We start from the raw sequence: 13472 nt of genomic DNA on the forward strand, positions 1-13472 counted from the left end.
TTTCTCCTTTGTAGATTTATGTTGGGTAAAGGAGGGAAGCGGAAGTTTGATGACCATGAAGATGGGCTGGAAGGCAAAATCGTGTCCCCCTCCGACGGTCCATCCAGGGCGTCCTACACCTTACAGCGTCAGACTGTCTTCAACATTTCCCTTATGAAACTGTACAACCACAGGCCCCTGACAGAGCCCAGCTTGCAGAAGACTGTCTTAATTAACAACATGCTGAGGCGGATCCAGGAGGAACTCAAGCAGGAAGGCAGCCTGAGGCCTGCGTTCACCCCCACTTCCCAGCCCAGCGACTCGCTGGGTGACAGCTGCAGGGAGGCCCCACCTGCCTTCACGCACCCGGCCGCGCCTCCCGCTCACCCCTGTGACCCAGGAAGCACTGCACCCCTGGAGGCCTGCCTCACCCCTGCCTCCCTGCTAGAGGACGACGACACTTTTTGCACTTTGCCGGCTGCGCTGCCCGCGGCTCCTCCCAGACTCTCTCCTCCAGCCCTCCCGCCGGAAAAGGACAGCTTCTCTTCCGCCCTGGATGAGATCGAGGAGCTCTGTCCCACATCTACCTCCACAGAGGCTGTCGTGACGTCGGCGGCGCCCGACAGCCCGAAAGGAACCTCCAGTGAGTCCAGCGTCCAGAAGCCTGAGGGGCCCCAGGACGGCCGCACGGATGACTCACGATTCATGGACTCTCTGCCTGGGAATTTTGAAATCACCACGTCCACAGGTTTCCTGACAGACTTGACCCTGGACGACATCTTGTTTGCTGACATTGACACATCCATGTACGATTTCGACCCCTGCACTTCCGCATCAGGGACATCCTCCAAAATGGCCCCCGTGTCAGCCGATGACCTCCTCAAGACCCTGGCCCCCTACAGCAGTCAGCCCGTCGCCCCAAGTCAGCCTTTCAAAATGGATCTCACGGAGCTAGACCACATCATGGAGGTGCTCGTCGGGTCCTAAGACTGCGCCTAGCAAGGCCCTGCAAGCGTCCCCGCCGCCCTGACAGTTTCTCCGCACTGTGCATGTACCCTTGCTTGCCTTTTTCAGAGAAAAAGAAAACTTCACAAACGGATCACACTAGTATTTTCTTTGAGCAGAGTTGGAGTGCCTTCATTCGAGTATGACCACTTTTAATACACTCTCTGCGTGGGCTCCTTAGAGCCCCGCTGCCCTGGCCTAGGAGAGAAGACGTCTGAAGACTGTGTTGCTAATGCTAAAAGGTGAACATGAGCAGTTCAAATGAAGCACAAGGATTGCGTTGGAAAAGCTGTAAATTGCGTGTGCATATTTGTCTATTTTTTCTATAAGTTTTATTGCAAGAGGTAAAAAAAAAAAGAATATATATCTATATTATTTGGATAATCTCAGTACCTTTCCTGGCGTTTTGCCCTGTATAAGTTGACTTGGCAATTCTGCCTTTTTAGAGGCATTAACTACTCGTAAGTGTTGCATTTACATGGCTGTTTAGAAAACTGCTGCCCAAATTTATTTTATATTTTTGTACAGATTCTGCAGTTTATGATATTGTTTTTCTAAGAACAAATGCTGTTTATACATATGAGATAGCTATTTTGATAGGATTTGCTCACGTAGTTCCTGCAAACGTAAGCTGTACAAGTTGCACTTGTACTTTTATAGAGTCGTAATGTTTTATATGTGTATGGTGCAAGAGAAAATTGGATCAAATCAATCTGCAGTTGATGTCCCCAAATGCAAACACACACAGCGCTTTAATAAAGGGCCAGGTGATCTGACACCCAAATTTCACAAGCACCAGCCCTTGGCACGATCACCCGCCAGCCAGTACTGTGACTTCCAAAGCCAGAGCCCTGTCTGCTCATCAAACTTGCATTAAGCCGTTGTGGGGAAGATGGCTGCGGATCCTGGGGTCGATGTGATGGTCTCTTTAGCTCCCTCTTCTGAGCAGGGGCTATAGCATCTTGTGTAAGAGTGTACTCACAGCCGGGTGTGGTGGTGCACCCCTTTAATTCCAGCACTTGGGAGGCAGGGGCAGGTGGATCTCTGTGAGTTCCAGCCCAGCCAGAGCTCTACAGTGAGAACCCTGTCTCAAGGATGGGGGAGTAAGAGAAAGACTGTATTTATGCCAAGTTTGCCCTTTTAATTGTTTTTATTTTAATTTTATAAAATGCAAACCCCAGTCTTACCCCTTCGGCATAGCTTTTATGATGAGACCACAATTTTACATAACAATTTTACAACAAGCAACTGACCTCTTCGTGGAGCTGAGCCCTGCCTCCGTGCTTAGGGCTCCTAAAGACGCAGCTCTCCCCGGAAGGCGTCCGTCGTGTTGCTGAACTGCCTTTCCCGGCGTCCCTTCCCTGGTGGAGCTTTGTTCCCTCTCTTGCTAAGAGCTGCAAATGGCATCTTCACGATCACCACAGTGAGCTCCGCTCACCTCAGCCATCCGGGATGCACTCTCTCAACATCTGTGACTAGAGCCACAATCCGCCACCTGACGTCCTGGTGTCCAGTCTGGTTGCTTTCTTTAATTAAGTGCTGATTTAACCACACCTTACAAAGCTGTCATATCCAAATACATAACGGGAATTTCTGTGCGTGTTTCTGGCCCTCCCGTCTCCTGACCCCCAAAGCGGCTCTTTATTTGCAGTGACCCCCCCCCCAGTTGTAGTATTTCTCTCCGTGTATCATGCCCGTTCTGAGCTCTGCCGCCCTCCCTCCTTTCTGTTCGACGTCCGTTCTCACAGTGGTACGTCAGCTGTGGAGTGCAGCTTACAGCCTGTATTGTTGTGCAGATGGCTTCTTTAGGAATAACTTCTATATTTATTTAAAAATTTTAAATTATGGGATTTTGTTTTTGTTTTTGCTGTCATTGTTGTCAATAATCAGTTACCAGTTCTGCTCACTTCTTGCCATGGATAAAATTGGGTCTTTCTGGCCACTTAAAAAGGTAAATTTGTAAATGGCACTTTAAACAAGCCATAGATAGTTTTATTTTTATAATGCACATGGCAAGCAAATGTGTTTGTGATGAAGGAACTGCTCATCCAAGCAAAAGATTTGTATATGGTGTGATTGATATCTTTTTACATTCTGATTTACCCTTTCCCGTGTGCGCGCGCGCGTTCGAAGGGCTGATTCCCAGCTCTGCGGAGCGGTGAGGAGCCAGCCCACTGCGCTCACCTGTCCTCCTGCGGGCACCCTCCACACGGGGCCTCTCACCATCACACGTGTTTCCTCTGATGCAGGACCAGGGACCATATGAGAAGGTGAGGGTTGTTGATGCTTCCAAGTGTCATTGCGCCTGTCCATTTTAGGAACTTTTCTTCCTGGAAGAAAGCAGGTCTACCATCCCATCCTCTGTGTTTTAGAACTGGAGGACCCTGTGAACTGGCCACATGCCACACACATCTCCATACATGTGCTTATACAGTAGCGTTGATTCTTCCCAACAAGAATGGCACAAAGCAGTTGATTGCCATTGTCAAAAACTGATTTACAGTAACTTAGAACAACTGTACTTTTGTTGGATTAGCAAATTGCGTGTTTAAACGATCCCATATGTTGGGCAACAGTTCAAATAAGCACAGAGACGTGTCCGCCCAGACTCAGTTCTCCGACTCCAGTGCTTCACCACCACAACACCCACCCCAGCAGCAGCAGGCACGTGCGTATTCTCCAGACGTGCCTGGGAAACCCGAGCAAGCCCATCAAGAGTTAAGACTGACTTTGTGTCCTATTTATATTAAGTGATGTCCCAACAGGGAAGAGGTGGAGTCAGAGTGAGATCAAGTCCCAATTTGAGTGTGGGATGTGCTTCCAGATGCTCCCTGGCAGCAGCGGCTCCCCTTCACAAAGACAGTCTTGTGGCGTCCAGAGCAGGCAGACGGCCTGGGGTGCCAGGGCCCGAGAGGCCGCTAGTGACGACTGTGATGTGCAATGCGTGGCGAGGCGGGAGCAGACTCCTGAGATGTAGAGCGGTGGTTTCCCCATAAGTTATTTATCCCTTTGTTTTCCTTTGTAAATATATTTATTTTACTGTGGCGCTCTAACAACAGCTGGGTGGTATGGTGCAGAATGTATGGTAGGAATGTATTTCTCGTAGGAATGTAAATCTGTATTCAAAGGGGGAGCCACGGCGGCCCCCTCCCTGTCTTTGCGTCAGATACACGTCGACACTCACTGTCGCTCATCTCCTGTATGGGTCTATCTAAAATATGCAAAAGGTGTGGACGGGGAATGTTTTAATACCTCTAAATTTTTAAGAAAATCGAGCATAAAAGGGTTGGTAATTTTTTAAAGTTTTCTTAGTAGCACTTTGACTTACGACAGAAGGGGCAACACACAGGCACCCACCTTCATACCAAAGGGTGAGGAGTGGCCACAACCTCCCACACGGCTCGAGTGTCCTCAGCAACCGGGCTTTTTATCGCCATAGCCCCTTGAAGTGCCCCAACCGTCCTGAGGTCAATCAAGGAAAATTTCTTAATGAAGTAAGCTCCAAAGAGCCAAAGTATCAACTTACGGATCATTTTTAAAGCTTAAATTTATTAACCACCTTTGCGGTAAACAATGAATTATGAATACCGCAAGGGCAGCCTTCTTAAATGACAGACATAAAAGAGAGACTGCTTATGCGGCAATTGTTCCTCTACTTTGTGTGAATTGTCTTAATTTTGAAACCTTGCTCTTACAAATTGGACCTTTATACATTTCTGACAATAGCAAAGAGAGAAGAGCATATTTGATTTGTCCTAGCGTAAGCGGTTAATTCTGGTGCGGCCCCGCCCCGGGAGGCCAGCGGGGCGTGCATCTGCCTGTGTGCGATTGTTTCCAGTGCTTCCGAGAATGAGTCTACGTGGGTCTTGAAGATTAGCCAGGGTCAGATGCTCTTGCAGACAAAGCCAATACAATGTTTGGACTTCTCTTGGGGAATTTGGGAGGGAAAAGCAGTCCGTATGTACAACTGACGTGTTGAACGTGTACATAGGGACCTGTTGGGGACGTGGATTTTGAGGAGGGCTTTTCTGTCGAAAGTCGGTGTGACCTTCCCCCACAGACCTGAGAGCTGTGCCTTTTCTATGCAATATTACAGATGTCACATCAGAACCCAGAGGGCTGTGTTCAGTGTAGGTTCATTCAGGCTGTATTCTAAACAATTGGACAGATTAAGTGTACATGGACATGAGCGGTCTTTTGTAGTTTTATATTATACAATAAACAGTTAAAGGATGAGACTTGTGTTCCGTTTTCTTCTGACTGTGCCGTGACTCTTTGGTCCCACTGGGGTGCAGCCCCCGTGTGCTCTCCCCGTGCTTGTCCTATCCTGCTGCTCCACAGGCTTCCCGAAGCCCCCCTAACTTCCTTCTCCTTCTCTGACCCAGCCCTCTCCAGACATCGGTTTTGCCCAGAGCCTTTGCCCTGTCTTTAACCTGATCCCACCTTCGCTCAGGATGTGAAAATCTGTGACCAGCCCCTGCCCCTTCCAGCTGTTGGGCTTCACCGTCTACCCGAGGTGCAGTGTGTCTCTCCCTGTTGGCCACTCTCCATGGGACCTCGTCTCCTCCAGTAGGCCACTTGGCCCTCTCTGGGTCTCCTCAGTTCCAGCCTCCTTGTCCCCTCTGACACCTTCCTGTTGCTGCTTCTCTGACCCATACCCTCTGTCATCCTCACCTATTGCTGGTGTCTGTATGTCGCTGGTCTTCCTGTCCTGGTGATTTTGCTAACATGTTATGTTCTAATGCCAGTCTGGGCCACCGCGCCATCCTCGGGGGCTAATTGGGGTGGGGATGTCCAGGCACGCGTTGACAGCTGGGCCACTGCTAACTGGTGAGATGGTGCAGGTGGGTGTGAGAGACCTGGAAAATCTGTGCTCCATTAAAATCAGCTTTGGGATATGGAAGGCAGGAGGTGGGTGGGCTGGGTTGGGCTGGGCTGGGCTGGAAACTGAGCTGTGCTCCACAGAGCACCATGTCCCTCAGTTGGAAGAGAAGTCCTGAGTTCTGTCCCCAGCACCCAGGAAGTGGCAGCAGGATGATAAGCTTAAGGTTTGCCTTCCACCTTGGATCCAGGAGACCTTATCCTGAGAGAGAGAGAGAGAGAGAGAGAGAGAGAGAGAGAGAGAGAGAGAGAGAGAGAGAACCGGTTGCACAGGGCTTGGGTGAGGAATGGCTGTCCACTCCTCCACAGTAAGAGAAGGCCAGCACCCAGCATCACCTCTGCTTGTTCCAGGTCCCTGCACAGCCCCATCTCTGGCACACACCAGCACCCTGCCTTTGTGCCCTTGCTCCCGTTCTCCTGGGCGAAACATTCTCATTTCAAGGCCAACCTCAAGTGCATGTCCCCGAATCCGTCTAGGCATCCCCCTCCTAAGAGCCAGTCTCCCGAGTTCCTGCAGGGCTCTGGACATGGTGACGTCCCCTGGCAAATCCTGCCCTGGCTTCAGACTCGCTGCATGTGGTTTTCTCTGCAACACAGCAATTCTGAGGAACAGAACCCCAGGGGTGTTCCTCTTCTCCCAGGTTCGGCATGCCGCGCCCCCAGGAGCTACACACTGCTTGTTTTAATAAGTGGTAAAGTCGTAGATCTTGGTCACGCTTGCCTAGCTGTGTGTCACCTCTGGCATCTGCCTCCGTGGCACAGCTGAGCAGGTGCAGTTAAGTTGACTCTCCCAGTTCAAAAGAGTTACCATTCGGACCTTTACAGAAAAACATTGTCTAACTCTGACATTTGCAACTACACAGTCCTTAAGATAGTGTCCACCATAGGCAAGCCAGGCTCTGGGCTTTTGGGAAGAGCTGGGGAGGAGGGACCAGAGGGGACAGCAGTCAGGAAAGCCACACAGGAGGGGACATTATCAGAAAGCACAAGACCTGTAAGGGGTCTGGGCGTGGGTCTTCTGTTCAAAGAAGCCTGATGTCAGTTGTGAGAACAGAAAAGGGAAGTGGCACGGGCTGGTCTCCGGAGGGACGCGTCAGCCGGGTTCATAGCAGACTACCTGAGTTTGTACCAATCTGTGCCCTTTGTCACCATCCCCAGCCTGCTCATCTCTCGCCCTCTGGCCCTGAACAAGTTTCTGTTTGCTTTTATTTGTGTGCACTGAAGCAGTTGTTACCCAGGCTGGTCTCAGATGACTGCACGCCAGCTCTTCTCTCTTGGCCTCCTGAGTTGTCACTCTTGAGCACAGCACACCCTGGCTTCAGCCTCCTGTCTGTCCTCCGTGTGTGTGTGTGTGTGTGTGTGTGTGTGTGTGTGTGTGTGTGTGTGTCCTGACTTACTACCTACATCATAGCCTTAAGGAGCAGGAGGGAGCTGAGGCGGGGGGGGGGGGGTGCTTTTCAGGGCTGAACACTCCAGGTGCTCACAGGCTCTCCTGCCCTGGCTGTGGGACTTCAGCTTAGTCACTGTCCCATGGGGGAACGAGGAGACTGAATGACTGAATATCTCTGGCTTCCCCCAGATTGTCACCACAGAGGGAGGGCTGGTCTTGGGCTGTAGGCCTCAAGGATTTGCCAAAACTCCTGAATGCCCTGAGGTGCCAGCCTTCAAGGCATCTGGGATGGCATGTCATGTGCACGACAGGATGGGGCAACACATGGTGACATTGTCCCCGGAGCTGGGAACCCTCTCTACAGCAGGCTGGCTGTCTCAGCCCCTTAGCTCTCCAGACCTCCCCCACCTCCCAGGCAGGGCCAAGCTGCCAGCTGCCAGCAAGGCCTATTGTTCAGCAGTGACAAGAAATGGCTGCAGAGCTCAGGCTGGAGAAAGGCTGGAGGCAACAGTGGGGGAGGGGGGAGGAAGCTCTCAACACCCTTAGCGTTGGCCTGTGTTCCCGGGAGAAGTCTGAGGAGAATCCAACCCTCCCCTCAGACAGTCCCCTCCCACCTTCGCAGTCCAACAGGCTTCCTTTCGGATGTCTCCTCTGGCCCTGTAATGTGGGGAGCATGTGGCTCCATTTCTGTACCCTAGCAGAAGAGTCCGTCAGCTGCCTCAGGATTGAGCTGAGTGGCCAAAGTCAGTGCTGTGTGGCCTGCCCTTGCCCAGGCTGCGCTCTCCTGGGCAGTGGGCCTGTTGGGTCTGCAGAGGGTCCAGAGATTAGGACCCTGATGTGTGTACAGCTACAGTGTTTTTCAGACGGCTGTGATTGTGCCAGTTCAGAGAGGATTGTGTGTGTGTGTGTGTGTGTGTGTGTGTGTGTGTGTGCGCGCGCACGTGCGCATGGGATGGGGTGAGGGGCAGTTCATAGAGGCAGAGGGGACCTTCAAGGTCACTGCAGGACTCTGCCGCAGCAGCCACCGAGGGAAGTCGTGGTATGAAGACACTGGGAATCCACACTTTCTCTTGGAGCTTTGCAGCAGAGATCGTCCACTGAAGCCATTGGGAGGGACAAGTCTAGCCTTGTCTGCTCTGGAGAACCTCCCCTTTCTATATGCCTACCCGTAGTTGAGAGGATGGAAGTGTCCCACCTGTGAGATGGCCAGCATGAATAATCTAGCCAGAAAGCCAGCACCTACTTTGAGCCGAACCCTAGGTCTTCCCCAACCTGTCCTGATGGTGGGAAGCCCATTCTCCCACTTTCCCTCGCTTTCCTCTCTGCCTTCTTCATCCTGCCTGCCTACCTGAAGCTGCCACAGGACACTGGGTTGCCCTCTGCCTTATGAGGCCTGTGTCTGGGGGTCGGGTGGACTTGTCTTCAGCTCTGGGCTCTGAGATAGACCCAGTGATTGGATCCAGAGCTTGGCTCATGGAGGTCTGGGAACTTCTGAGTCACCACGAAAGGTCCAGGAGGACCCATGACTGGTCAGATGCTTCCGAAGTGCCTGGCCTCAGCTACTCAGCCCTTCGGCTGTTTCGTCAGTGTGGTAGCAGGTTTCCCTATTACCGGGTTGGTCTACAGCTTTGACGTACAGGAATAAAGGAATGGAGGAACAGTCTAGGCAGAGAGGCTGCCCATGTTGACCTGCCAGCACAAACAGGTGCACGGTTCCGCGAAGAAGCACCTGCTGGCAAGAGGGTAGAAGCCCATGGCGCTAGCACAGAGTGGGCAGCAGGCTTGAGCTGCATGATTTGGAAAAAGAAAAAGTGGGGGGAGGTGGTTGGTCAGCAGCTGGGTTAAGGGCCCTGGGGGAGGCAGGGTGGGCAAAGGTACCCCTGGAGGGCATTTTCAGTCTCAGCTCACCTTCTTACTGAGGCAAAAATCGGGAAACTCCAATCCAGAAAGCTTAAGTAAGGTGGCCCAGCTGGCATGGGAGCAGACACCCAAGCATGTTATGAGGCCCCTTTATGTACCTTGGGGACACATTGCTGTGCTGTCCAGGGGCCACAGGCCATATAAGGCAATATCATGAACATGCCATGAAACAGAAATCCCTGACTGGCTTGAGCCTGGCTCAGAGACTTGGGGAATAGCCTCTGAGCTGGCTGTTTTTTGTCAGGTCGACGCAAACCTAGATCGTCTGAGGAATTGCTCCCATCAGATTGGCCCATGGGCAAGTCTGTGGAGCAGTTTCTTTCCTTTTTTAAAAAATATTACTTGTGTATGTATGTATGTGTGCCAGTGCTCTGTCTGTATGTACGCCTGCATTGCAGGAGAGGGCATCAGATTCCATTAGAGATGCTTGTGAGCCAACACGTGGTTGCTGGGAATTGAACGCGGGACCCCTGGAAGAACAGCCAGTGCTCTTATCCACTGAGAGCCATCTCTCCAGCCCAAGCGTATTTTCTTGAGTGCTTGATAGATGTGGGAGACTCCCCCCCCCCCCCACTATGGGCTGTTCCATCCATGGGCAGGTGGGCCTGGAGGGTATACGAGCAAGCCAGTGAGCCACCTTCCCATTTCCCAGTGGCCCCTGCTTCAGTTCCTGCCACCACATTCCTGAGTTCTCGCTCTGGCTTCCCTCCGTGACAGACTTGAGCTGAAGTGTAAGCCAAGCTAGTCCTTCCTCCCCGGGTTGCTTTTCCTCGTATTTTATCACAGCAACAAAGCAGGCTAGGACAGAAGCTGGCAATTTAACAGTGCCAATGTCGCTTTGACGGTTTTTTTTTTTTTTTTTCCATGCTGATTTGGGGAGATTGTTGTGGCATTTGGAACTTTGGGCTAGAAAAGCCGTCGAGTGCTCAGAATAATGGGATGTTTTCTAGGAGCTAGGAAGCTGAGACTGCTGGGAGAAATAACGGAGGCCTGGCTTGTGACATTTCACAGGGATGCTTGCGAGGCCCTTGAACTGTCAGAAGCGTGTGGGATATTTGAACTGAAGAATCAGCTGCAACTAAGAGGAGACCAGCACGGTTTGAAGCGAAGTCTCCTGGGAGTTATCTTCCCCGAGGTAGCACACAGAAGCTGTGGTCCAGAAGATGCCAGGGCTGTATCTCAGCCTGGCAGCTAAACTCGGTAACATGTAAGAATCCCCCAAGTGTGAACTGGGTTTGGCTTCATGCGAGCTACAGATTGGAGCCATTATAAAGAGCAGCTGTGGAAGCAAGGGACAGCTGTTGGTGAAAGCTGGTGAAAGTGTGGCCTCAGGTATAGTGGACACCTGGGGATTGAAGGGGCCCTGGAGAGAAGCCCCTGAGGCACTACACCGTGTGGCAGACTTGGAGTCCTTGAAGAGAGTCCCCGAAGCCATCGGTGAATGTGCAGGCTCAGTTAAACTGGAGACCCCAGGACCATGAGATGACCTCCGGGTACAGCCCCCGGTGTGGAGCCTACCATACAGGCTGTGAACGGTGAGGCTACAGTCAGAGAAGTGGGATTGTCCAAGCCCTTGGAGCCTAAACGGTCATGAGTGAGTGGGTTCTATATGTTACATAGAACTACATATACCGTTAGATTCGGTTTTGCTTTGGTCTGATTGTAACTTTGCCCTTGTCCTTCCCTCTTGGAATAAGAAAGTATTTAGCTTGGTTTTCTCTCTACAGGAACCCACAGGTCAGGAACTTTGGATATTTTAAAAGAGACTTTGAATTTTTTAACACGTTTGGAAATGTTTAAGGACTGTGGGATTTTAGTTTGTTTTATGTTGAGATAGTAAGCACAAGATCTTGGGGTTGAACAAGAAAGGAAGAAAGTAGAGGCTTTGGTTTAATAGTGACATGTTTTTGTGTCAAGCTGCCAAGGGGTCAAAAGCTCTGGTTAGTTTTTGTTGATTTGACACAAACTTGGCATATCTAGGAAAGGGGAATCTCACTGGAAGAATTGCCTCCAGCAGACAGGCCTGCGAGCAGGGCTCTGAGACCTTTTTTTCCTTGCTGATTGATGTTGGAGGGCCCAGCCCACTGTGAGCGGTCCTATCCTCAGGCCCTGGGCATAGGCTGGATAAGAATGTAGCAGAACAAGCCGGTAAGGCCACTGCTTCTGTTCCTGCCTTTAGTTCTGCTTCACCTTCCCTCGGGATGGACTGTGATCTGGAAGTATAAGCAAAAGAAACCCTTTTCTCCCCAAATTGCTTTTGATCAGTTTTGTTTTTGTTTTGTTTTTAATTCTCATCCCCCCCCCCCAATAGCAATATAGAAGCAAAGTAGAACAGTTTCTAGTCACCATATCTTTGCAGTCTGTTACCTGGGTACCCTGTCCCTTTAAGAGACAAACCCTGCCCCACTCCCAACCCCGCCCCCACCTCTTCTGCAGAGGCAAGGGGAATCTCCCACCTCCTCTCCAGCCTGCTGCTGTCTCTCTTTCTGTCCCTCTTCTGAAAAGGTGACTACTGTTTCTCCTCCCCCCTGCTTTTCCTCCTTTTTTCCCTCTCTCCCCTCTTCCTTTCCCCTCCATAACCCACTAAATAAACTCTATACCCAAACTCTGCATGGCGTGTCTGACTGTCTCTCATTCGCCGAGATCTCCCACCCGCCAAGTGGACCTGCCCAGGCCTCGGGTGACCCGCCACTGGCCCTCGTGAGACCACTGCCCCTCATGGGACCGGTCCTCCACCACCTGTTTATAAATAACAGTCTGTGCTCCTGTACTGCCAGCCCCTCAGCTTGGCCGCAGGGAGGAACAGGCGGGTCAGGAGAGCATGTTTGCACCTTCCCCTGAGCTCAGCCGGACAGAGGCAGGAGCTTCCCAAGGGATCTTCAGACAGCCTGGGCACCGTGCCGCTGGCTGGGCAACTGCAGCCTTGTGACTCATTGACTTTCCCCTGCTCCCTTCTTTTTTCTTCCTTTGCATATTCTCTTTCTCTCTGCCACTTCCCAGACCCCCTTCTAAGACAGGCTTGCGCTTGGCCGAGAATTCCTGTATAGACAAGGCTGGCTTTGAACTCCAGTCTGCCTGCTTCTGCCTCCCAAGCGCTAAAGATGTGAGCCTCTGCTGCCTCTGTTTCTGCAGTTGTTTTGTTTTAAGATTTTTGTATTTTTATGTATTTTATGAGTGTTTTGCTTGCGTGTATGTAAGTACATCATGTGCACACAGTACCCGAGGAGCCCAGGAGATGGCGCTGGATCAACTAGAACTAGAGTTGCCGACAGTTGGCAGCTGTTGAATGGGTGCTGGGAACTGCACCTAGCTCCTCTTAACCACCAAACAGCCGTCTCTCTGGTCCCTTCATTCTGGTTTTCTTTGTTTGTTTTGTTGTTTTGTTTTTTTTTCTTGTTGATTTGTCTGTTTGCTGAGACATGATATCACATGGTAGCCCAGGCTAACCTGTGGCTCGTTACAGAAGTCCTCCTCTCCCTGCCTGTCAAGAGTCAGGATTACAGGTGTGTGTCATGCAGGCTTCATTGGTTTTCATTCAGTTAACCATAGGCTCAGCCCCTGTGCTCCTGAGGGCTGGAGGTGGCATGAGATGCCACTGCCATTCACCTAAAACCAAATCTCATCTTGACCCCCACCCCAAGAACCTCTCCTGAGAGTCAATCATTCCACCAGGAAAGGCAAAAAGCACACACGTTCCACCCACTGTACAGTCAGCCTCAGAAGGACTTCCACCTCCCGGGTGGCATCCTGTCCAGTCAAGCCTTATTTGGGTCCTCTGGCCTCAAGGCAATGCCCAGCATGAGCCTTTGCAAACATGGGTGAAGCTCAGGAGACGCAGCTAATGGTAGACACCTGTCTAGCAGCACGCCTGAATCATGTGGGAATCTCTCCAGTCCCAAAAGAAAGGAAGAGAAGGGGAGGGTCAAGACATAAAGTTGCAACAGCAACACAGCTTCTCACTTGGGTGGTTGGGGATGCATCCGGAGCTCCTAGTGTCTAGAGACTTACTAGGCCATGATGGTCCAGCCATACACCTGGAAACCAAATGTTAGATTATGTTTTCCTGTGCTCTGACGACCTGGCTTCCCTGGAACCCAGTCCAGAGCTCTTGTCATAGCCTTTGCAGGCCCCGCAATTGTCCAACCCTTCACCTCTCCTCTCCTCCACTCACCTCTCTGCCGCCCCAGCCCTCCTGTGGTTCCTCCCTGTGACCTTCCCTTCACCCAGGTGACCTCGCATTCCTTCCCCCCAGGGCCTGCCTAAGGTAGCTGCTGGCTCAATGGCTCCAGTTCACGGC

At 51.4% G+C, this 13472-nt stretch overlaps 1 protein-coding gene across 7 annotated transcripts in view; it reads left to right on the top strand.

Moving 5' to 3' along the window:
• The window catches only part of Sertad2 (SERTA domain containing 2), a 118007-nt gene extending 112787 nt beyond the window's left edge, over nucleotides 1-5220 (top strand). For all 7 annotated transcript variants that reach the window (XM_038329191.1, XM_038329190.1, XM_038329188.1 and 4 more), the window contains one exon: nucleotides 15-5220. In XM_038329191.1, coding sequence (XP_038185119.1) covers nucleotides 19-966 — 948 coding nt within the window. In that variant the 5' untranslated portion in view covers nucleotides 15-18 and the 3' untranslated portion in view covers nucleotides 967-5220. The remainder of the gene's footprint in view (nucleotides 1-14) is intronic.
• Nucleotides 5221-13472: the final 8252 nt, after the last annotated feature.

This window comes from Arvicola amphibius, chromosome 1, assembly GCF_903992535.2.
Source record: "Arvicola amphibius chromosome 1, mArvAmp1.2, whole genome shotgun sequence".
NCBI classification, from domain to species: domain Eukaryota; kingdom Metazoa; phylum Chordata; class Mammalia; order Rodentia; family Cricetidae; genus Arvicola; species Arvicola amphibius.